At 38.1% G+C, this 25,905-nt stretch overlaps 1 protein-coding gene across 2 annotated transcripts; it reads right to left on the reverse strand.

The window, feature by feature from the left end:
- Nucleotides 1-2,184: 2,184 nt before the first annotated feature.
- Nucleotides 2,185-24,690, reverse strand: CYLD (CYLD lysine 63 deubiquitinase). 2 transcript variants are annotated; one of them, XM_041458676.1, is made up of 16 exons: nt 24,184-24,690; nt 22,810-22,977; nt 21,701-21,806; nt 20,560-20,655; nt 19,273-19,389; nt 17,388-17,767; nt 15,807-15,972; nt 14,823-14,964; nt 14,185-14,307; nt 12,830-12,921; nt 11,711-11,777; nt 10,136-10,268; nt 9,620-9,728; nt 8,539-8,657; nt 7,727-7,943; nt 2,185-6,269 (listed from the first exon to the last, which is right to left on the reverse strand). In XM_041458676.1, exons 1-16 carry the CDS (start codon nt 24,688-24,690, stop codon nt 6,085-6,087), a joined length of 2,727 nt encoding a protein of 908 aa, XP_041314610.1. In that variant the 3' UTR covers nt 2,185-6,084. The 2 variants fall into 2 exon arrangements, with proteins under 2 accessions (XP_041314610.1, XP_041314609.1); XM_041458675.1 differs by having other exon boundaries at nt 22,675-22,977.
- Between the last annotated feature and the right edge of the window lie 1,215 nt (nt 24,691-25,905).

Raw genomic sequence — 25,905 nt, forward strand, 5'->3', positions numbered from 1 at the left:
GCTGCTTGTTTCTCCATTATAGAAAGATCATTACCTGACTTGTAAGAAGAGAGGGGGAGTCTGTTCACCTTTGGGCAACTAGCTCTGCATTTATTAATAATCTCATTATACATTTAATTGCTACATTATAATTTATTTATTCATTGATTTATTGTAATAGATGAGTAGAAACAAAATTACCTTTGCAAATTACTTTGATAGGTGGAAGTTTGCATGGTTAAAAATACCCCAACATGCAGTGTGGAATGTGAGATGTTACCCAGTGAATAAACATCTTCACACATAAGCACTAGCAGAGTCAAACTGGTCTCATTACAAAGTGAAGGTAAATGCAGCTAACTTACATACTGTTAAAAAAAATTATATCGCAACTTCTGTACAATTATCCTTAACTTCCCAGATGTCTCTGCTTTGTGGAACAGGAAATCAGCTGAAAATGAAGGACAAGGAGGATGGAAAGCAAAGACTCATCAAAAATTATAAAGCTGAAGGTGTAGGAAGGTTGCAGAGCACGTGGTGAAGCCAGGCCAGGCGTGCTGTCAGCGCGGGTGGGCAGCTCAGCCCCACAGCCCCTGCACAGCACCAGCAACCACATGGGGCCGTGGGAGTCAGGCACAGCCAGAGACAGAAAATACACACAATTATTTCCATTTTCAGTTATTAATACATATAGGGAAGAGTTAGACCCAGAAAAACTCCAATTTTTTGTCAATTAATTAAAAATAACGATTTCATATAAGTGATTGGTAAATAACAATATCCACAATCGAATTTCTGCATACACAGATCGACCAGCTGCAATACTGCCAGTTAGGGGCACAAAACGCAGGTTGGTTTTGGTGGGGGTGGTGGGGTTTTTTGCCTTTAACACCTGGAGGCTGCAGCAGCTGCAGGGGCGGTGGGACTCGCGCAGGGCCCGGTTCCTGAGCCGGCGGGGAGCAGGAGGAGCCTGGAGCCGAGGCAGGGCTGGGGCGGCCGAGCCGGGCTCGGCTCCGCGGCTGCACCGTCCCCGGGGGGCGCCTGGCTCTCCTCTGTGGCAGCTTTGGTGTGAAAAATTATTACTACTTTCGTGTTCTTGATACCGTTTTTCATCAGCTTTCATCACAGTGCTGCAATTACCCTACGATTTCCTTGGCATTTTTAATCTGCCAGCAGTGCCTGCTTCCCTCACTCACGGGCACTATCCGGATCCAGTTTTTCCTGCCGGGCCCACAAGCGGTGCAGTGAGGCTGGCCAGCCTGGCCGGGGGCTGTGGGGCACACTGCCCGCCAGGCCGGGCAGCTCCGGCTCCAGAACAAAGCCTGGGGACAGAGCGGGGACAGAGCGGGCACAGACGGGCACAGACGGGCACAGAGCGGGACACGGCAGCGCGGCCGCGGGCTCAGGCCGGGCGGGCGCAGGCGGGGCGGGCAGTGCCCCCGTGTGGCCGCAGAGGGGAGCGGCCCGAGCGCCGGCCCCGCCCAGGCACAGTCACACCGAGCATCACCTTCCTGCTCGTGGGAAGCTCAGCTCGAACAACAAACTCACCCTCCACAGCAGCTGGTCCCTAAAAATAGCCTTTGCACCTTTTTTTTTTTTTTTTTTTTTCAGGTGTTTAAGGATTTTCAGTAAGATAAATATTTTAAAATTACTTAAATTGACATAATTCCTTTTGCATGCTCAGGTAAGATGCTCAGGTAGAATTTCATTCACTATACTTATCAGTTTTTATTTACTTATTATTGCTAAAATACTCAGGAAAAATAAATAGAAAGGTAAACCTAACCCTACTGGATAGGAATTAGTGTTTTTCTAGACATAAAATGCATAGAAAGTGGCAGCTGTGGATTCAACAGCAAAGCTACAGCATTATTTCAGGAGTTGCTCACTAGGGTTAGTAAAGTGGTGTACTAAGAATTAAAAAATAAAATCCCCCCAGGAAATCTCAAGGAGCTATAGCTGCTTTTCAGTGGTTTTCCCTTACAGCATTAGGTGTTAATTGGTAAGACACAAGTAGTAATCTTAGACTTGATTTTATACTGTATAACAATTCCTAAATTTCCTGGAAATGTTGAAGGACTAAAAGAAATGTATAAACATAAAACTGCCTGTAAGTACACAAAACACCCTAGTTAATTCACCTTGTCTCCATGCTTTTTCATGACACTCCCACATTTCCAAGCCCCAAAGAAATGAATAGAGCCATAAGAATAATATTTTTAATTAATATTAATACAGAAAGAGCACATAGTACATTCCTTTCCAGCAGCAGCTCATTCAGCCCTACCATTGGAAAAAAAAATAAATTAAGGCTAGTTGAGGGCAACCTGATCCAATGGTTTGTTTCCCTTATGCCTTCTTGGAGACAGCCTTGTAAGCTTAAGAGACTATTTGTGCACAAAACATGGGATGTTTATTTAGCAAAACATCAAGAACAGATAAAAGCATGCTTTGTTACAGTGGTAAAAATACACAGAGCTTTCAAGCTGCTTTTTACACCAGCTCAGTTGGGAAACTACACCAGTCTGGTATGCAGCACGGTGGTGCCTTGGTATTGTATGGAACTGGCAATTGTCAGGGATCATGGTGACCACGCTCAGCTACTCAGTGGAGTATAAAGTGCACGAGAAAAATAAGTGCATTGAAATGAACCATTTATGATCAAGAGCAATTCTTGTTACACACAGTACTTGCTTAAAATGGGAATCTCACAGGCTGTTCAGTACAACACAGTACTACAATTTTCAAGAGCACAGAATCAGTATCACATATTAGAAAGATCTTTACTGAACACAGATATTTTTGTAATTTTTTCCTCCAATTATCTCCCCCACCCAACAACAAGCCTTCTGATGTAACTTACAGTGGGTTTGGTTGGGGCTTTCTTGAAGGATTTTGTTTGCTTGAGTAAATCTGTAAGGCATCACCTTTAGCTAATACCTCCTCTTTCCCCTCTATGTTCAAACTAAGCAAGGATCTAGTGGCACAGTGATTTGTTCCATTTTTAAACCCCTAGTTCTAAAAATGTTTAGCAGAGCAGGCAAGTTTTGTGGGATGAAGTCTTTTCCCCCAGTTACAAAAGTTTGTCCTATGAAACTTTACATTTTTACAGGCTGTCAGGAACCATGTTGTCAATGTATTTTCCTACTCACAGGTTAAGGCCATTGTTAGCAGTGCTTATGAGCCAAACCATAAGAATGATCAAAGTGCTATTAATTTGGGGGGACATTCACCATATTAAAAAAAAAAAAAAAAAAAAAAGAGGGAAAATAATTGATTGGGAGGTTTCCAAATGCATTAAACAACATAAATGTTGGGTGCTTAGTCACTGGACTCTTTGGGCATTACAGCAGTAGATGCTTAGAATGCAAGCTTCAAAATAGCTTATTCAAATCCCCTACAAATATACGCTGAAGGCTAAAAAACACTCAGAAAACCCCACCTTTTTTACCCTTGCATATAAGTTATTTTACAAGTTTCCTTTCACAGTGAAATCACTTTTCCTGTTTGTATACTCATTTCTGAGAAAGGAAATAAAATTGGGGTTATTTCTGTAACATTTCATTTACATTGCTAGATCACCTCCAATGCAGTGCAGTACAGAACACAGCAATACATTTTAGATTAAAAGAAGACTCCTTGATTGCCAAAACTAATTTTTTTTTGCATGCTGTAGAATATATCTCTGCCCTCTTAAGTGGGCAACAAACTAACCATGTAATCATACAGTGCTTGCAAAACTATTTATCATTTTGCAATAATCTATAGTACAAAAGGCAGGCTGCAAAGCACTGCCTGCCTTTCCAAACAGTATTTGTCACCAAGAAGTGTGCACAGTACAGAATATTCCCTGTGTGTCCCACAGCAAGAGGCCACACTTCTTTTCCTTTTCCATTGAAAGGCCAGGAGTTTGGAGGCAAGAAGTCAAGTTCATTTACCCATGTGCATTAGTTCACTTCTGCTAATCAAGTATATCTCCTGAAAAGCTGGAACCTTTCCAGCTGTATGAAAGAGTGGATATTTTGCTACAAGATTATTCACCTAGGAAACTTTAATAGGGCCAATTCCAATTCTCTCCTCTGGCCATAGCAGGTCCAAGGCTGTTCTCCAAGCTCAGGCAGGAAGAGGTAACTGTACATAATGAGTTGGGGGGGGGAGGTGTTGGAAAGATGACACCAGTGGAAGACATATGAAATTAATGCACTAGGAAAGTCAAAAATAAATCTAGGGCTAGGGAAGAGAAAGAACCCAGACATTCAGACTGGTCTCCTGGGTGCAGGTTTGTGCTTGGCCTGTGTTTGCTCCTTGTTCAAAGGGGTCACTGCTTGGACCTCCTTCCAGGTTGGGACACAAGGGGCCTGGTTATAGAATCCATCACCTAAAATCTCACCAAATTTTTTCAGGAGAGAAAGAGGTCAAGAGCTCTCTATTGAAACAAAAGAGTTTTGCCAAGGAGCACAGACTGGTTAAATAAGGCAAGGGAACATGAAAGCCAGGAGACTCTTCCAGGCCAAAGCACGGGTGACAACTTCTAATAACCTTGTTGCTCTTGAAAGGTTAGAGCACAGTCCATGCAAAGGCTAACAGAACAGACCAACCCCTTCAGCAGCCCCTGCTTCTCACAGATTAGTCCTTTAAGCAGTTTTCAAACCTCTCTCTACTACCCTCTATGGTTAAGGGTGTCCCAAAGAAAGATGCTAGGTTTTACAAGAAAAACAAAGTAACCACACTTTCTACAATAAGGGATCAGCCTCCATTGACGTTAAAACAGTGGCTTCTTCAATGTAGCTTTTCCACTGTTACATTTTGTTATCTCTTCCCTTCTATAGACTTGATCCCAAAAAGGAAGTTTCCATATAAAACAGGTTAAGAGTTGAAAATGTACAGTTCATATAGATGCAATTTGTACGACCAGATGTTACTGTATATTTATAGCTGCATGTTTGCTAGTAGTGTAGACAGAAGTAGCTAAAAGGCAACTAAAACAACAGTATGTCATTGCAAACAGGAACCTACAGACTTTGAAGTATAGTACTTTACATAAACATAGGTTTTGCAGCTTTTCAAGTTAGTTTTCGTCAGATACTTGGTATACAGTAAAACTCTGATCTACCTTTATGTATAGCTTCATCTTTCCAGGCAGAGATTTTTAATATTCTCTTTTTAATCTTACTAATCCTGAAATGAAGAGTCAGATGTGTAACATTCCCAGGCAGTAGCTTAATGTACTGTAGAAAATTCAGTTTTATTTACCAAGGTCGAGAATTCACTTCAGTAACATTCCCTGAGGCAATCCATGATTTTATTGTTTTGTCCTGGAATCATTTGTGTACAGTTACTGTTCTGTTCCAGACTGCTTTGTTTCTTTAAAAATAGACACTTAGAAAAAGACATCTGTTAACTTTCATTGCTAATTTTATATTTTAGCAATTATGCTTCCCCTTAATATCCTCTTCTTTTCCTCTCTTTCCCCTCCAAAAGTTGCAAGTTAACAACACAGCAAGCCTGTGTGCTTGATTTTTGCAAGACAGGGATTCAGATCTTTAAATGAATGTTAATTTGTGGAACTGAACAGAATGTAGTAGATGAGAGAACACAATACGCAATGAGCAGTCCAAAATTTATCTTACTCAAAATGAAGTTATTCTCTCTTTGAGAGAGAATCTATGGTGCTAAAAAGATCAAGGATGAGGAGACAGGGTGGGGGTAGAGAAACACGTAAGAATCATCATCCCTGTCCACAGAAATGCACTGAGCTAGAATACTGTATCCTTACATTCCCAATGGACTAAGGAGATTTCTCCTGATATAATTCCACCTTTAACATTTTAAAAAAGCCTGTGTATCATCAATTCACTTAAAGCTTTTAAGTTTTAGTAACTTAACTTTGTTTATAAAACAAACACACACAAGCACACTTCCTAGAGTGCAAAATGCTTAAATACTTCAGTGACAGAACTCCATATGTAGTTTTTGGAACAGTAAATCCTCTTGATGTCATAATCAACTTCTTCCATTGCCAGCAACGGTTGCATTGAACTACCCAAAACTGCAGCAAACCCAAGAGTGGGTGCCTCTGTACTGTCTCCTCAGTTCTGCAGAGGTTCATTTGTATAAACTCATTGTTGGACTCTGATACATGCACATGTAAGCATCACAAAGCAGTCTTCGTGCACAGCCTTGGATTTTCCTGGAATCCAGTGAGTGCAATTCTTCTAGAGACATCTTCAGGTATTCACCAACTTCTGGACACGGGGTAACTTGTGGAATGTTAAAGCCATTCTGACCTCCTTTTAAACCATTAGGAAAGAAGGAGAAACAGATTAGGAGAACATCTACATATATTTGCTCTTCATAATGTACTTTTATTATGACAGCATCACCAGTTCTTGAAAACACCTTCTAAAAAACTTAAATGTGCCACACTGGACTTCTGCAGGGTAAACACCTATGAGAAGTGTATTGTTCAAGAAATCACTGTTAGAATCAGAATATCCTGTAGTGTTTACCCACAAACCACACCCACACAAACACCACACAAAACCAGGGAGAACTCCAGGTTTTCATTAACACTAAAAATTCTGCATGACTTTAGGAAGGTGACCTGAATACATAAACCACCTCAATCTACTGAATTTGTTAATAACATGACAACTGGTAACAGCTGATGAATTTACAAACCATGTCTGTACCTGACTTGCAAGACTAAGGCACAGTTTGCTCCTGGCCATTTTCATAAAACTGAGCAATTTCAAACAACACAAGTATGGACATCCTGCTGTTCTCAGCAGAGATTTTTAGCTTATGAAGAAAAGGTGGAGAAAAATATTTGCAATACTTAAACCCCCCCTCTAAGATCAGCAGGAGATATTTCCAGAATCTCATGTATCTAAATTCCTGAAATAAAGTGGTTCTTTACAAACATCAGTCACACATATTTCAAGCACTCTGAAACGAAGCTTGATTGTCTTCTGGATGTTGTAAGAAAGTGACTTCACTTCTGCAGCAGTATCATTTTCAACAGGAGGCAAGACTCTTCTCTCCCTGCCAACTCACACTGTAAGAGGGGTTCAAGAATACTTCATGCAAAAACTGTTACTATGTGTCTGACACTTCATCTATTACTGTTTTCCTTAGGCACCAGAATTACAGAGTCCATATTTAAATGGGATTTGTTTAAAAAGCAGCATCTAAGAAAACAGTTGTTTTACTGACATTTGTATTATTACAGGGTAACAATTTTCCACTGATAACTCTAAAGGGATTCAAAGGAATAGCATAGATGTTGTAATGTGTGACTACTTCCTTTATTCTAAAGACAGCTACCATAAGTCATTTAAGAAAAAGTAATAAAAATATTTGTAAGCTAACTGATAATCACGTACATCAACTTAAATATAAATGGAAAGTACATTCCTGTAGTTGATTATTTAAAGTGAATTGTCTCTGCCTAATTTGCAAAGCACAGAAAAATGTATAGGGAGTCCTACTCGGAAACTTCTGCAGTTACTTCTGTACCATCTTATTACTGAGGTATCCAACTGAGGAGGAACTCAGAATACACAAATCAGCAACTGCCATGAAATTAACGTGCTAAGGTAAGGCTGAGCCAAGATCAGTATCCCAGCATCAAGTACATCAAGTTAAACTACACTAATATCCCCAACACTTTAGAAAATAGCCACTGAAATCTAAACTACAGATACAAAACTGTAAGAGAAAGCGAAGAGAGTAAAGGAGAGGTTACCATCCCGATCTGCCATGCTGTCGAAGAAGAGCCAGGCGGAGTCGTCCCTGCCGTACTTGACAAAGGCCACGTAGTGGCTGGTCTCGATGCACAGCACTGCAAACAGCTCCATCTTCTGCGACGGGATGCAGCCGTGCCGCCAGTCCCAGTCGGGCAGATCCTTCGGAAGTGACAATGGATTGAATTTATGACTCTGTCTCTTGGGATGAAGATGAACCTACAATTGAAGTGATATTTCAGGAAAGAAAAGTAAGATTATTTGTTTTGGTGGCAGACAAAGCTAAAAAGGACATTACTGATGAACAGAAGATTAATGGTGTTAGAGAAGGAACTGCAATAACAGCAGCTGACTAAACGTTTCTTCTATTTTTTCTCCACCAATGTAGTTCAATATTGCCCAGAAAATTCATATCTAAGGTTAGAAGGGAGATCAGATTTAATATAAGTTTTCTACTATGCTCAGATTTGAAAACAAGCCATGACTGACATCTTCATGCAACTGCCAAACAACAAAACATAGCATTTCTGTAATGAATTTATCAACCCTAAAAAGGTAGCATGAATATAAAATTAGATTTAAAACACATGGTTACTACTTCTCCAGTGTCCAGTCTGGGATTTGGCAGTTGCCATGCTGATAAACACATTGCAGGAGCTCCTGATCTGTCACCAAAAGAGACACTTTACTTGGTGGGTGGCAGCTACACTGGTGCTGGTGAAGAAGTCTCACTATCTCTTCTGCCTCTCTTTCGATTACCACAGCATTAACCATTTGGGTAAAACCCACGTAAATACCAAAGACAAGCACTGACCTGTGTATTGCATGTTTTGCAGAACTGCTTGATTTTGCCAGCAGAAATATCAGTGTCTTCATAACACTCCCTGCACTCGTACATAGCGAGCCCTCTGCAGATGCGGCACTGCCTGGGAGCTGCAGTGGCAACAAAGGTATTAGTCTCCAGGCTGGGGAGGCTTTGTTTTTTAACAAAAGGAATATGAAAATGAAGAACTATTACTTTAAATGCAGAATGACACTACATTAAAAAAAAAGTTAAAATGAGATTGCTAATCAAAGAGAAATGAACCACTCTATTTAACTTCTCTTTGGTGCAATGTGGATTAAGAGAAAAACATTTACACTGGTAAGTGGCAAAACAAGATGATAAAAATCAAGTGCATGAACAAGCAAAAACAAGCTTTTAAATCATGTTAGCTCTCTCTCATCATAGTGGTCTTAGCTCCTACAGCTGTCAACACCACAAAAAAAAAAAAGCATAAACTGATGGCCAATACAGTGAGAGAAAAGGCCATGGCAACTTCAGAGGTTATTATTCTAAGGAATTTTGGCAGTTTTATTAATTCTTAACTCAAATTTAAAACCAGGTGTCCTTCCTTAGGATAACGCAATTAAAAATTCAGTGGATGACCAATGTCAGAAACTTAAGTCACAAAAAGAAGTGACATAATTATGGCTAAAAAATGCACAGCCACATATACCACAGGTGCATATCTTCATCTCAGGCTCCCTTCTCGTCTAATGAACTAATGAACAGCCATATTAATGAACTGCTTTGCTGCTAATAACTCAATTTTAAAAACAGTCCTGAAGTAAGTTCAGTTGTACAGCTACTCAAGACTTAAATAAACAAAAAAAGAAGTTGTATTCTACACATTCTTCTGAATTAGAGCTTCTAATTTACATGAATGGAAAAAGCCTTCTATCCAGTAAAATTTCATTTCTCCTCAGCCTGAGCATCTGACACTATCTTGGTAAATATCTAACAGAAAAAAAAAAAAACCCAACAAACCACCAGAAGTATCAGGAATACTTTAACTGTCTTAGTCACCCTCAGCAACTCTCTTTCATTATACAATGCAATGTTATATACTTACTGTCTTCAAGTAAATCTGTTATATTTAGTTCCAAGGATGGAAAAATTTTATTGAACATTTTGAAGTCTTTTCCAAACCGGGGCATCTGGATTATCAGGCAAGAGGGTGCCTAGGTAAAATGCCAGAAAATAATGTAATGAAGTTGAGATAAATAATTATCTTACTTTGTAGACATTCTTTTAATGCTATAAACACATTCATGTTTTTTAAACTCACAGCACACTGACAGAGGTATCTCAAAGTATTAGTCCTTAAAACAACTCAATGGCAGCAGCTAAGAAGTTTTCTTTTAGTAACTCTTTACCTAAATCACTTTGATCTGTTCAACCAAAGAATATATCTCATTAAGTTAACCTTAAAATGCTTTTGCTATGTAGGCATCCTGGATCACTGACACAATATTCCCATTTCCAATATATCTGCATGTTTTTGCACCAAATCCTACTTTTCTCCCATTGCTGAATAGACAGATATTTAGGTATGACTACTTCTAACAAGAGAACTGCTGTCACCAACCTCTGCAAACTTCAAGTTGCTGTTGATGAATGACCACTCCAGTAACTGCTGAATTGTTGGGACTCCAACTTTCTCATTTTTGTCCATAAAAATTTGATAGAAGTAACAGTCTTGTACTTTCTGACCTGCTGATCTAAAAACAGTTTTAAAGAAAAAAAAAAAAAAAAAACAAACAAAACAAAACAAAAAACAGATTCTGAAGCTCTACTGCAATAAAATGTATATTCTAGGAAAATAACATCTACATGAAAATAGTTGACAAGACATTCTCTCTGCATTGAAATATATTGTGCTTTAAAAAAACCCAAACAAACAACAAAGCCTGGCAAAGCCCAGCCCCCTGCCCCCAAAAACAAAGTGCCAGGCAGTCAAGTATTAACTTTGAATTGATTATGGAAAAATTTAAAGAAACAAAATCAATGTGAGTTTCAGAGCATGTTTTAAGAACATATGCCTGTGAATGGCTGAACTACCAACTAAGCATCTGCATCAAAAACTCCAAGACAATAAAGCAGCTTTCATTGGAGAGACAATTAGGAGTTTCAGTAATAAAATATCCAATGAAATAACACTAATTATCTTCAGTATGATGGGTTTAATGAAACATTTCCTCTAAATCAGGGCGATATTTACACTGCTTCCTGCAGTGGAAGTCTCACACAGATGGCTAGTGTTGCTAGACTTGCTCTAGTTAGCAGAGAACTCTCCAAAAGGATAATCCAAATTCAAGGCTGTCCAGCTGTAACTGTTAAGACTCCTTCCACACCTAGGCCAAATCTGAGGCAGATTACCACACAAACTTCCAATGCAAGCTATAGGAAGTAGTCTGGAGAAACTTCTTTAACCTTACCAAAATAAAAAGGGAAAAAACCCTTTCCATTAAATACACAGAATCCTACCACAAACCAATTATCCTCCTCAAAAAACAAAAACCACAAAACCACAACACATCTTGTATAGCTAGGGAGAGGGACACAGGATTAAGCTACCAATTTAAGTGTGTTTTGAGGTCAGATGTTCAAAACATATTGAAGTATCAAGTATCAATGTTTTTATATCGTGTTTCTGTCAAATAAACATAACTCAGATATATCTGGGAGGAGATCTTCAGATAAACAATTCAAATCTTCTGGAAGTACAAAAGAAAGGATATAAAAGATGATGTTCAGGTTGAAGAAATGATTTCTGCTACTACAGAGAAAAAACATGCAGGACTGACTAGCCTCTAACAGCAAAATAAAACCATTAGGGTGGAGCTGTTTCATCTCAGTATCGAAAGTTCCGGAGAACTTTCACCAAATTTGCTATAAACTGTAACCTCCTCCAATCCCAGGCAGCATTTAAGCCAATGCTGCTTTTAGAATCCTCTTGACACCTGAATACTCTAAAAAGCATGATGCTCAGTGTTACCACTACTAAGAAGAAAGGAGACTTCTGCACTGCCCTTGAGGAGTTCAGGTATGTGCACAATACACACAAACTCTGCTGCTAAAGCTGAAAGGTGGAACAGAAGTTTTGTTCTGTGTATGGCAGAGACACAACAAATCCCTTGAAGGCCAAAGAAATAAGATTCACCTTATTTTCAACAGTGGCTCAACTCTCAGAATATGGTGAAATAAAATGTTCAAAAATTCTTCCGGATCTGGAGGCAGGAGAGAAAGAGTTTTGTCAGCATGCAAAACCAGATACATTACTCAAGACTCATTGAAAGTAAAGGTTTTCAAAATTTTCATAGAAAAAAAGTAACAGTTAATTTTTACAGCTTTATTACCCCAATAAGACTAGGACAAACTAGGAATATTTTCATGACAAACCTCTATTAATTCTTTTAGTGTTAGATGACCCTAATAAAAGGCTCAACAGGGTAACAAATCTTTTCAGTAGTTAAAAAAGATGCTCTGTATTACAGAGGAATCATTTAGCACCACAGAACTTTTCCAGGAGAAAGAAAAGCTTTCAAAAGGAAACAGTGAATCTGCAGAGAGCCACTGAGGAGCAGTGACAGTAACACAAAACCTACACCATAGTCCCAAAATTCATCTAAACTAGGGACCAAGTTCTCTAATCAAGAATGCAGCAAACAGCACTTCCCAGAGGGCTGTTCTCCCTCACCACAATTTGCTGGTGTATTTCTCTCCCTGCCACTAACTGCAGGAAATACTGGTTCAGCATTCAGTATTTACAAAGAAAGTAGTATTCTCTTGAATAAAAGAGAAACAGTTACATAATAGAATGCTAATTAATCAATACATGCAGCAGAAGATCAAAAAGTTGGGAACTGATTTTTCTGAAATGATTTGAACATTTTAGTTCTTAAAATACTACATAACCATTGTAACAATAAAATGTTGTAGTGCAAAAGTTTATTCCTCAGGGATCAAATGAAAATTTGAAACAGGACAAACACCCCAGCCTTATCAGTCTTCTCCACTAACTTTAAGGGACACAGGAAGGCACTAAAGAAATCTAGGCAGTGGAAAACTCCAGAGTTGTTCAGCTACAATTCCTTACATAGCTGAGGAAGGAGAAAGCCCTTTCTAGCAGCCAATGGACATGCAGATCTCTGCTCAAGACACTACTGTCATAGAAAAATATCTGGGTATTTTGTTCTGGTTTAATTATGTAGCAAGGTTCCTCAGTTCCTTCATATCAGATTCCTGTAAGTCACAAAGAAAAGCAAACCTCCCCCATTACCTTTTTCCTCTGAAGTGAATCCTGATGCAGCCTCAACTTTTTCAAGTATCTTCCTCAGTTTCATTATTTTTGTAGCACATACATATCCATATCTAAGACAAATGAGTTTAATAAGCTATTAGCTAATTTGTGATCAAGTCAGAGAAGTAAAAAAAAAGCCAAAACCTTAGAAACTGAAATACAGGTTCTCAAATCCTTCTTTAACTGCACACGGTATTTTTTCACAACTACATACTCATTACTCATATTTAATCTGTCTCCTAGTTTTCTTAATGTAGTATAAACTTCATGCAGTGCTCAATGCTCTTTTACAACCTTTAAGAGCATTTTTAATCATCAACTTACCATGATAACTATTTTTGGATTTGTCAGTTAATTACTTTTGATTTGTTTTCACGCTAATTTGCACAGCTTAATACATCATTTCAGAATGTCACAAAATAACAACACTGTCGGAGTTGCTAACAAAAAACAATTTCAATATTTGAGAAAGACACAGAACTGTACTGCTGACCTAAGAAGCTGAGGCTTTGAGCATTCAGTCTTTTCCCCTGAAGTTTTTAAGCATGATAAAAGGACAGTAAGGCATTCAGGCACCTGAGATTTCTGCTACTCCATGTGCATCCTGCTATCCTGCCTGTTTACAGACCCTGGAACACACCAGGCCAAGCACACACTTCCTGTGTGTGTTGGCTTCAGGGGCCAACATTTTTATTTATCAAAATAAAAACTTTGTCAGAAATTATTCAGTGACAGCCCACAAAATTCTGGAACTACAACTGTATTATTCACATGTTTGAAAAAAATTAAGCTTAAGAACAACAACTTTTCATGGAGATTTTTGTTGCACCTCCTTTGCTCATTGTGCCTGAGAAATTACAAAGGTCATTATGCTTTTTAATAAAAGCATTTTGGCCACTTGCAGACCACATGTAAAAAGTAATGAAACTTGTAAAGCCCTACTAAATCTATCAAATTGTGAACCTCCATATAAGTAACACATATAATTTTCTTGTCAAGTACAATAGTATTAAAAACATGTAAAGATGAATGTATGTGAACAAACATAACTTGTATTTATCAATACTTTTGTATTCACACTTGTACAGATTTTACAATAGCTTTGTGCTGATCCACTTGCAAGTAAGAAACTAGTGAGAAAATATTTCTCACCAAACAATGAATAACTTTTTCTAGTTATCACTGATTAAATTTGCTATGAAGAAAAAGTAAAAATACTTTAAAAAGTACACTGAGTAACAGCAGATAGCAAAACTTCTCAGATTTGCAGTAGGAATGCAAACACTGCAGGATCTCTCTAATTCAGGTCAGACTAGAGACCAGTTTTCACTTACATTCTCAGAGGATTCACAATCTCTGTCCTCAGCAGCTCCTGAGTCTCACTGTAATACTCTACATCATTCATTTCTTTAGGTCTGAGTAGCACAGTGTCCAAAACAGAGCTAAAAGAAAACAGGCTACAAAGAAAAAAGGAAAATGAAGGTTGTTTTGACCATTCAGATGCCCGAGCAACGTAAGACAAACCAAGCAAAGCCACAGAAGAATTAAAGAACTAAACAACTCGAAAAGAGGCAGTTATGGACAGGGGACACAGCTGCACTAAATAGCAAAGTCCACCCCAACCCAATATCCTTGCTGCAGCAAAGTACAGCCCAGGCAGGATTCTGCAAAGAAGCTGTAAGAGGCATTTCCCTCCCTCCCTCCATCCCCTGGCCTGTGTTCTCCTTATCGTTCCACCATTTACAGGCCAGGACTCCCTGTGTCTAAACATGCAGATCCATAAGGGCCAGTACAGTCTGGACATGAGCAGCACTTCACTGCTGGCACTGGGAGAGCACAGGGACTGCAGCACAGGCCACTGGGAGCTGCACAGGAACACACACAGACAGTCACTCAAGCAAAGATCACATGTTCTGCATTTCTAGCAAGGGACACAAATTATGAACTTCTGCTATACAAATGATGAACTTACCAGAATAAGGTGGAGTCTAAGTAACAGGAGTTGTAATGACCCTGGATACCTTTCTTCTTTCCAATCATTGTCTCTAAACCTTCTTTTTCCATTTTTGGAGGAGTGTTTTCTTCTACCACTTCACTTAAGTAACCTCCAAAGGCTGAAATTTTTTTTTTCAAAAGACACTTTAAAGCCTCAAATTTTATCCAGGTTGAGATCTTCCTAGTAATATTCTATAGCTAAGTTGCTGCCTTAGTGTAAGCATTCCTTCTCTGGACTAGAATAGCATTTATAATAGATGAGACTCACTGTCTTCCAGAAAGTGAACAAGGCCTTACATTCCAGACTGGAGTGCCTCAGAAAGCCTGCAGCACTGAATTAATTTTAGCCAGTAGGAATGAAGCTCTCTTTTCATTACAAATGCCCTGTTCACACTACCTTACAAGTATCAGACACTTTTCTTTGCTGTTGTCTCAGACAATACAACGTGACCCAAGAACTCTAAAATACTTTAAGTTAGGGAAAAAAAAAAGTTTTTCACCACTAACTTCCATAATAAAAATACATGCTTTTCTTTGTTAATACTTAAGAGACTAAAATAATTTGATGTTATAGATTATAGAAAAATAACTGCCTTTATTTCTTGTAACGGAATTATTATGTATTATTACTACGTAATCATACAGTGCTAGAGTTACAAATACCATTTTCAGTAAGAATGTTTTACAACTTCTAATGTAAAAAGTGTACAGCATAAAAAATTCCCATAATTTTATTAGACTTCTTTAAATATATGAACATTTTCTTGTTTTAAATCATAAAAGAATAATTCAACAATCACTATATTCTGTACAGGATGATCTGTTATTCATTAATCTCAATTAAGTAATACCTGTACAGATTTCCAAGTGCTCAATCAAAGCACTTATTTCAGGAATGAATGAAACCAAAGCCCTGGCCAGTTCCCAGCTGATAAACAAGAAATAAGCACAAGGTCAGTACCTAGAGAGTTGCAGCGCTCGATCTGGTTGGAAACAGGCTGGAGTGAGGCAAACCTGGAGTCTGGCCTGCAGCTTTTGAGTTTAACAAAAAGAGCTTTCTTTGGAGCACACGTGAAGTAGCGAGTTCCTTTAAATGTCCCATCCGTGCAGCCAGCACATTCATCTTCCTGAAAATCCAAGGGAGAATTCAGCATTTTTCTTATTTCCACAATTCTGCAGTAAGACATTTGATAAAGTATCTACCCATAAGTCACCCTTCTGCTACTCTGAAGCATGATATACACTTGTTTCTGCAATTTAGTATCCAAAGCCTCAACTGAGGTGTTGGTAGACTGGATTTATTGAGAAAATTAAGACTTGCATGCACCTTTCTTTCTTCAGACTTAAACTTGCACTACATCCAAAATAAAACAAAAATTCCATCAGAAGCAACATGGAGAAGGTAGCAGGAGAGACTGTGAATTCAACCTGGTCCAGATTCCTTCTGTAGTTAGAGCACTTTTCACCACTTAATTAAAATCACCGCGCTTGGGGTAGTGTGAAAATTTTTTGCGTGATTTGGCTGCACAAGAAAAATGCCTGCTTCAAAACACATACAAAATGTACATCAAAGAGAGAACACAAACTAGGAGTGAACAAAAACAAGCTGTTATCTTTGAGAACAGGATTTAAGGTACATTGCCTCCTTACTAACAACAGCTAGGCTTTAACACAGAAATGCACGAGTGGCACCCAGGTTAAGGCAGGACACCCTAAGGAGCAGGCTCAGAATGCCTGTGGCAAGCTATGGCTTCAACTTCACCCAGAACACCCACAAGGATCAGGACTTGTTTGTAACAGCTGGAATTCCAGTCACATTCTCACATACTTTGCTTATGTTTTACATAATTTTACACTGTTTTATGTAATATTTTATTGAATGTTGTCCCAAAATAAAGACCCCCATCTCCCTAACTGTGTATACATTAATTTAACCAATACCCCATCACAGCCTTGGCAGCAGCTGCCACAGAGGGAATGTCAGTACACAACAGCAATTCATGTTTGAGGCAAATGTGGGGGTTTTTTTACAGAGGGCCCACAGAAACACATAAAGCACATGGCTGTCAAATCAACAATATCGCTACTGTCACTTATCAAAACCAGCCTTACGGCTCTGACAGTCGTCACTCTGACTGCCTGTTTGCTGATATGCAAACAACAAACAAAAATTACATTCAGCAAAGCCTACTACAGCTAGAGAATTCTATATAAATGTCCACTTAAAGGACCTTTAAATTTCATTTTTCAATTACAATCTCCATAATGTAAACAAAGGACACTCCTCTAAAGCAAGGAATTGACCAGTCCTACAAAATCCTTTGCTCACTGTGATACAAACACATTTCAGAGCCTACTGACAGGGTAAGGTGTGGGGCAGCCAAAAGTCAGAGCTTATGAAAGAACTCAGCACCAAGCAAATCACTTGGCAACCTGTTCGGGCAAAGCCTCCAGACTGGCTGCTTTTGCAGCGTATAAAGGCACCAGCTCTGAGAAACAAAACTAGTAATTAGCATTAATGTGAACCAGAATTTATATTTACCAGTTCCAGTCCTGCTAATACTTCATTTACTCCAGGGGGCTGGCCAATCCAGCGGATTACTCCATAGAAAGGAGGATTTTCTTTTACTTCAGCCAAAGAACCTGCTTCAAGACCATGTGAGTTTCCAATTGGACTTGCTGATGATGGACTCTCCTGGGTAGCTGTAGTATTCACATCACCCATGACAGACTGAACAGATAAAGAGAGAGGACTGTGTGCCATAGTACCATTAGTACTTGTTGTTTTTGTCAAGCTAAAGGGGAGGGAGTGAAATCTGTTTTCTGTAGACACAGAGTTTGTTAAAGGTGGCTGCAGTGGTGGTGAAGAATGCCCAAATCCAGAAGATGAATCAGTAAGTGACTTTGAAGGGTCTTCAGCAGCTGTTAAAATTAAAACCAAGATGTTAGTAAGTGTTGGGTTTTTTTATCTTGTATTAAAAAAGGAAAGACTTGGCTCTCAAAGCAGCAACATCTGACATAACAGGTGGGAAGCATTAACAGCTGGGGACATTTAGGAAGACTTTTGTCACTTGGCAATACTGGAGACACAGAACTGACTGAGCAGACACTGCTGCAGTCCCACAACTTTTACGACAAGCAACAGAAATGAACAGCACAGAGAAAGGAGATGTTAGAAACTACAGGAAAGTTTGGATTTAATTATTTTTTTTCATCATCACATGAGGCTTTTCCTTTGAACATGAGTTAACAGCCCCAGGAATTATGACTGTAGGGGGCGAATCTAGAAAGAGCTCACTGGGCATTGTGACTGAGGAAATTATTTGGTTCACAGCTTATAAATACATAAATAATTGCTTGGAGATACTTGCAAATGGAAAAGTGCTTATTCCACTGACTTTATCACAACATACTTTAGTTCTAAAACAGGGAATCTATCAGTGTCTATAAAGAATAAAGGACTTAAATATGTCATGAGCAATGCAGTGCTTGATAAAAGAGATCACTTGGAACAGCACAAGCACTCTGTCTTCTCTCATCTCTCTACATCGTCATAGAATACCCTGAGTTGGAAGGGTTTCTAATACACAATTGGTATTCACAGAACAAAAGCCTCTTCATCTTCACCCATTCTCCCCATGTTTTTTCATTAAATGAAGCTAATGTCTTAAAAACATTTAAAAAAAAGACATCTGTTACAGAACCAAGAAAAATTTTAACCCATTTTCTTTTGTGGTTCAAAGAATTCAGGGGCTACTGCTGCTATAGGTTTTTGGTGTAACTTAAGTTTAGTATTTACCCCTTCAGCCATTAAGCCATTAGCCATACTTTTCTAAAGTTTACCAGGAAAAAGAAAAATAGGTCTGGAAGCAAAGCAAGATATATTGATCCTTGAAGTACATGCACTCAAGATCCTTCATACTTTTAAAAACAAAAAGAGAGATTTTGCAGAAATAATTTTTTAAAAATACAGAAAAAACCCATGTATACTTCGATAATTTCCCTGCTCCCACTTCCAGACTGATTAGCTGGCATGGCACAGTATTACTGTTCCCATGGATCTGTAACACAGCTACAAAGACAGGCAAAATACAATTATTGTGTGCACTCAGCTACAAGGAATACTTCTTGTCTTCCATCCCAGCCTCAGCTTTTATTTTGCCTGTGAGACATGTGCATTGTCACAGAGCTGCACATGAACTGCCAAGAACATAATCTCCTACATGCAGAACAAAACCAAGACAGAGTACATTTTCACAGGAGTTTCAAGATACTTTTTGTGATGTAGTATGTGTTCCACTATGACAACACAGTCCAACTGTTTTACATTTAATCACATCCTTGTTTTATGTAAAGAACATAACACACTCTAGTTTTGTTTTGTGGGTTTTTAAAATACATATAAAAAAATTATCCTCTCTGTTTACCTTCATCAATGTACCATGGGGATTTTGTTTTTGTTTGAGGCTGAGAGTCAACTGATGAGCCATTTAATGTGTAGAAGACTTCAGATCTGCTTCTATTTCCAGGTTCAGAGGTAGATCCTGGAAAACAACATAATTTTATTGAAGAGATTAAACTCCATTTACAAAAGGCCACCTACACTCTTATTTCCCAGTATAAATTTGTTACTACACTTTGAAGAAGACAACTGCCTTTCCACAAAGGAGCAAACACAGGCTAACAAAGCTCTAAGCTTACAACAAGGTAGAAGTCTACACCAAACCAACACACACTGAGCTGAAATCTCAAGGCAGCAAACTGAAAAGAAGGCAAAAAATTCCTCTCAAGAGCAAATTTTTTGTGACTGTAAATTAGGGATATAAGAGGGTATTTGCAATAGAGTTACAGCAGGGGGGTTTTGGTTTTAAAGCACTAGAATTTCACAGTATGCAAATAAATTACTGATCCAATTCCAAATTTATAACTTGTGCCAACGTATAACCACAGTTACTACAGTGAAGATCATCTCTGCTAGCATCCATTGCCAGGTAAAATGACAACTTACAGAATATACTGTCATAGTATCCTACTACCCAATGTAGCCACTAGTAAAATCAAAAGACACTGAATTTTGATTTCTGCCTTAAAGAAAAAAAAACAAAAATATAAATCGCTTCTCTTTCAGTTTGGCTTTTTTTTTCCTCCCGAGAGGGTTTTCAGACTTGAACAAAAACAAAGTTAAGGAAGTTTCTATTTTGGGAATTCAATTCTGGTTTTGAATCACAGTAAAACTAATACCGTCACTATTAAGCAGATCTGCTCCTGAGCTAAACATTTTGAAGTTACTAGTTCTGCAAGAAGACAACAGCAAACTGTATTTATTAAAAACCAAAACAAAACAATAAACACACACCACACTTCCAGAAAAACTGAATGCAGCCCTGACCTGGTAATACTAGACAACTAGGTAATATGGTCAAGCATTTTGGCTAAACCTCAAACTCTTTTTCATGAAAATTAAGGCAGTTTGAGCAATCTTAACTTAAACTATCATCTCCATAATGATTAAATTCATATTAATACTCCAGAGAAATTTAACTTTTAAGTACAGTTGGACTTGATCTCAAAGGTCTCTGCCAACCTTGATGATTCTGTGAACTTGACGCATAACTGAAATAATGCACCAATTGATAGAAAAGACAATACTTTTTTTGCAAGCAACAAAATTTTGTAATCTTACAAAAGTAAAGAAAATCCCTTCCCATACATACCTATAGCCTTTGGCTTACTATGATTGAACAAGCCTTTGTCACCACTTCTTGAGGTATAGGCAAGCTTGGGAGGTCTCCTGTCCTGTGACACAGTCTCTAAGACATGGTACATGAAGAGTATTAGCTTCCCTTTGCCATGTTTTTACTATGTTACAAAAAGCTCACCTCAAAACATAACTGAACAAAGCTCTGCTATCAAAGCTTTAACACTGAGCAGAACAAAGCCTTGTTTGGCACATGAACAACATTTTGTGTGTATACAATCTGCTTTTATCACATCAGCAATTGCTTGCCGCAAAGTCTACCACTACTTCTTGAACACGTCAAATAGGTTGACTTCACATCCTTTAACGTAGGTATGTATTTCCATTATGGGAAACAGATAAAGAAATCTTAAGTTTTTTTCTACAAACACATCTACAATAAATGCTCTTTTCAAAAAAGGGAGAAGTCCCTGTGAATTCGCCACAGAAGAGCAGAAAATTTGTGCAAAATCATGCATATCAACTAAACCAGCAAGTAGGAGGCAGACATAAGAAAAGTCAGTCAAACTGAAGTGTGAGAGCAACAATTAGAGACTACAGACTCATTAGAATCTGCCTAGAGATAGTACCCAACAAAAGTCTCATACAAACTTTTCTTTTTTCAGAAAAGGAATCAGGGAACTGTAGTTGTTACAAGTTAATACTATTCAGTGAATCACTGCAGTGAATTTCTTCCACAGCCTTGACAGGCATTTCCAAGTATTTATTCCCAGAATGCATACATAATCCTGTCAACACCTTTCAAGCACAGAAAGAACAACTTTCTGATCAAGATATTTGAACCCCTGGCGTAAATTGAACAACAGTCCATAGAAAAGATTCCCACTACAGACACTCACATATTCATGAAGATTACACACTGCACAGTATTGTAAATACTATACAATTTGACAGGAATTTTGTTCAGTATTAAAGCTTTTCTGCTAATGAGACTGTAACCCAAAGGAGGGCAATACTGAAGAGAAATAGAGAAGTTAATTCAAGTAAACTTAGGAAATTAATTCTGCAGTATTTTTTTAATCATATAACTGTGCCTAGGTGGAGGATGTCCTAGATGTTATCAAAGTCTGCCTTCTGGTTAAGAAAGCAGGGCATACCTGGAATAACATCATTGATATGCAAAAGAAGTGTACTTTCAACACTTGCAAAACTGCACAGCTGTACTCCATTATATCTTCCATCCCAGTTTCCAATCGGATTATCCTAAAAATAGAAAAACACATTACATGTATCCCAAAAGAAGATTTACATCATACTGAGTACACACATATGTCTTTAGGAATATAAAAAGTAGGAGAATGAAACATTTGACAGCATCTACTTTCTCCTGTAACTAATTTTGTATTTAGAATAGCCAAGCATTCCAGTCTTGAAGGCAAGCTTAAAACATTATCTCTTGAAGAAACAGCTCCTACTTTAACAAGCATTTTAATTTTAAAAAACATTACTGATAAACAAGCTAGAGCAATTCCAGTGCATTTTTAGGAAACAGGTAATGCAACCACAAAAATGGAAGCATCTAACCAACAAAACCAGTAAAATCTTGAACTACCAAAAATTTTAAAGCTGTTCATTTTAAAAAATTCATGTTGCTAGAAATAATTTTTCATTACAAGCTTCACATTTTCTTGAAAGATCAACTTTTGTCCTTGAAACTCACACTTTTAAGGTAGAACAAAGTCAAACAAAACAGTTACATGAAAAAAAGCTTTTAAAAATGGCTAACAAAAGAAAAAGACATCCAGCCTACTTTTTTTAACAGGCAGAACAAAGCCAGTCTCACAAGACAAACACTTGACTCCATGACTGACACCTAACATGGCAAGTAGCTCAGTGGAGGCTCCTCAGAGTATGCAGAGTATTTTGCTGAACTGTTCAGCATCATATACAACACCATTTACCTGATGCCAAGAAAATTACCACCAAATGCATCTTTGAACACAGTGTTTATTTCCCATTTTAGGTCAGCCTCCGCTGAAGTAGCTTGTGGATAATGTTTCTTCTTCTACGTGCATGTCATTCACTAGCTAACACACATGCAGAAGTTATTAAAGTCAGATTATTTTCTTACCATGTCCACTCCAACAACGTATCCTAAACTTTCGTTTCCTGGTAAGACATCACAGAATATAACTGTGCCATACTCTATACTCTCTCCTATCTTCAGAGAAACCCTGGAGTTGATCTCCAGAGGAGGAAGTTCTACCTGCATTGCGTCAACTGGAGCAGCATAGTCACTTTCCAGTTCATTGTCATCATCTTCCACCAGCTCCAGTTTGTCCAAAGCAACAAAAACCCCACAATCCTCATCACATCTGAAAAGCTGCTTGCCTTGGTACTGTCCATCAGTAAAGCCCTGACCACGACCTTCTTCCTAAGTGGTGGAGGAGGAAGAAGAGGAAGGAAAAAAAAAAAAAAAAGAGATAAAAAACCAAATAATGCATTTTGTGAAAAACAGTCTACTAAAAAAAGCAGTAACATAATCCAGTGTTTTGGATAAACTGCACTAAGAATTTGCCTGATGCTCTACTCTTATTGAGAGAATTCTGCTGTCAGAATCTGTGGCAAATATACAAACTGTCTATCTTCAGGGAATAAAGAGCAAGATGTACCTAGATAAAAGAGTAGCTGCAGGCAGAAGCATTTAAACTCAGAGAAGCATGTTTTCTTCAGGTGCAAATTTTGCTCCAACCATCAAATTCTTGCCATATCAAGACAAGACTACTTCATACTAGACATAATACTAAGCATTCAAAAATTCCACTTAAATGCCATATAAAGTGGGATGATTTTCAGAACCACTTGGGCCTGAGGTTCTCAGTGGGAATTACAAAAGAGTTCAGGAGAAGTTTAAAGAGGACTTTGAAAAATATGCTTCTACAGCAAGAGAACTCTCCTGAACCTAATCCCTCAATAGCTTATGGCTGGCATCAGTTTTACAGAAATATCTCACACGAAGCACAGAACAGATACATTCTGTATTTTAACTAGTTGCCATTGGACTTTCAGAGATCTACAAAATCAGCAGCCCTGAAATCCAACCCTGCATTTACAGACTGTATCCTGACACAGGCAAACAAAGTACTCAACAGAAATCTGAGAGTCAGATATTCACCATGGTAGAGCTGTAAATATTTTTGCCCAGAGGAGCTGTGGATGTCCCATCTATGGCAGTGTTCAAGGCCAGGATGGATGCAGCTCTGGGGAACCTAGTCTAGTGGAAGGTGTCCCTGACATAACAAGGGGTTTGGGACTATATAATATTTAAGGTCTATTCCAAGCCAAACCATTCCATGATTCTATGATTTAAATTTTTCTGGGCTAAAGGACTCAGAGTACGTTCAAGTCTTTCTGCCAGCCTGTGCAGCACATCAAGCTTTAGTTAACATGGAATTACAACACTGATGTGATATGGCACATTCACATAAAAGTATTTATGATGAGACTGAAAATAATGGATTTTAGAGGTAATATGCTTCCAGAAAAAAAAAAAATTATTAGGACTTCCTCTTTATACTGAAGACATATTTAGCTCACCTCATAAACTATATCTGATACCACCCCTTAGCAAGTAACTTACCAGCAACTCTACTCCAAAGTATATCCCTGTCAGGGACCTTTCTTGCATTAAGGGTCCCCTGAAGCGAACAACTCCAGGATATTTCTCATCCCCTGATCTCAGCTGTACTCTAACAGGTGAGCCAATATCTATCTGGAATCCTTTAGCTAACCTGCTTTTGCTCTTAAACAAACTGTATCTTTCCTCAGAGTTAGTAATAGCCAGAAGCAACTCAGCTAGTTTTTCATTTATTTCTATAACATCCTTCTCATCCACAAACAAGATTGCATGAGGTTGTTCCAGAATCTTTAATCCAATCTGCAGTTTCTTGCCTTTACATGGAATATTTCTGGAGTGTGCCACAGAAGAACGGTCTTGAAAAAACTGCCCAATGCTACCTTTGGGCACTTTCAAGAGCTTTTGAGTCTGCTTGTCTATGACACTGCATTCTTGGAGAAGCAAGTAAAAGATCCGCTCTTCCCAATAGGATGAACTTGCTTTTTCTTGACTCCATAAGCCTGAATTCATTGTGATTAAAACTTTAAAAGCTGGACAGAAGTCTTCAAGAAAAATAAGCTCTTGATTTATGTGCAGTGATCTTTCCAAATTCTACTGGAGGGTCCAATCTTTTTGAAACAAAGCAATATTCATTTTGCAAAGAAACACATTCAGAGCAGGAAGCCTAGAATAAAAAAGAAAAGGAAAAAAAAGACAAAATTTAATTGGGTAAGCACAGCTAGCCTTAAGTAGAACACAAAACAATTTAAATCTGTGACCAGATTCATTCCTCATATAGATCAGAGTTCAGCAAAATGCAAGGCAGTGACCACAGACCCAGAACAGCCACTGTACTGCTGATCATGGACACACCCATTTACCCATTTCTCCTCCTTACTGTAGTGTATTTAATTTCCTTCTTTAGTTCCTTGAAAGAAAAGGGTTGTGGAAAACATGTAATGAAATGCAGAAAGTAAAGAAAACACACATAAGTGAAAGCAAAAAGAAAACTTAAGTGCAAATAAACATAAATAAACAACCTGCTCTACTTACAAACAGTATTTTAATGAAACTTTCCACTATAAAGCTCTTTTCCCATGCTTAGTGACTACTTATTTCTGACAAAGTGTACTGCATCTGTCATCCTGCATAACATTTTGATTTAGTGAAGCAGAAAATTGTGTTGACAAAATAGAGCAGCACAAAATGGGAACTTTAGTAACTTATAACAGCCATTTCTTTAATAGAAATGGACAGTTCCAGTAATATACAATACATGAAAACCAAACTGTGTCAGCATTGCAACATGCAGTTCTCAGACAAAAAATTGGAGGCTCTTATTTTTATCATTCTAGAAAGATAATTCACTTCAACAAAGTAAGAAATACCTCACTTTCAGTTATTAAAATACCATGGAGCAAACATCTTAGTTAAACGTCGTCTTTAGAACTACAGTTCACAACTAATAAAATGGAAAAGAACAAACAAAAAATACTTCTTTGAGCACGTTTGTCTATAGTTTTGATCACAGTGGATACATGAAGAAAGATCTGCAGTACCTTAGGAGGATTTGTTCTTCTAAAGATGACAGCAAAGGGCAGCGTACAAATTCAGAATGTATTGTCACGTAAATGCTCCTGTTCACAATCTGTGATGCCACAATTTAATTCAGTTAAAGGACAATCTCAATGACTATTTATACCTAAAGGCAAATAATCTTTGTCCTTGTACCTAGGTACCCTATTT

This window comes from Pyrgilauda ruficollis, unplaced genomic scaffold (genome assembly GCF_017590135.1).
Source record: "Pyrgilauda ruficollis isolate IOZ18807 unplaced genomic scaffold, ASM1759013v1 scaffold13, whole genome shotgun sequence".
Taxonomy (NCBI): domain Eukaryota; kingdom Metazoa; phylum Chordata; class Aves; order Passeriformes; family Passeridae; genus Pyrgilauda; species Pyrgilauda ruficollis.

What these genes read in the sequence shown, in the direction of transcription:
- CYLD (XM_041458675.1), bottom strand. Translation starts at nt 24,690, where the DNA reads ATGAATTCAGGCTTATGGAGTCAAGAAAAAGCAAGTTCATCCTATTGG. An exon ending in ACGTTGTTGGAGTGGACATG is followed by an intron (nt 21,807 to 22,674) that starts GTAAGAAAATAA and finishes TTCTATTTTTAG; the next exon opens with GATAATCCGATTGGAAACTG. An exon ending in ATTGTGAATCCTCTGAGAAT is followed by an intron (nt 12,922 to 14,184) that starts GTAAGTGAAAAC and finishes CATTTGTCTTAG; the next exon opens with ATATGGATATGTATGTGCTA.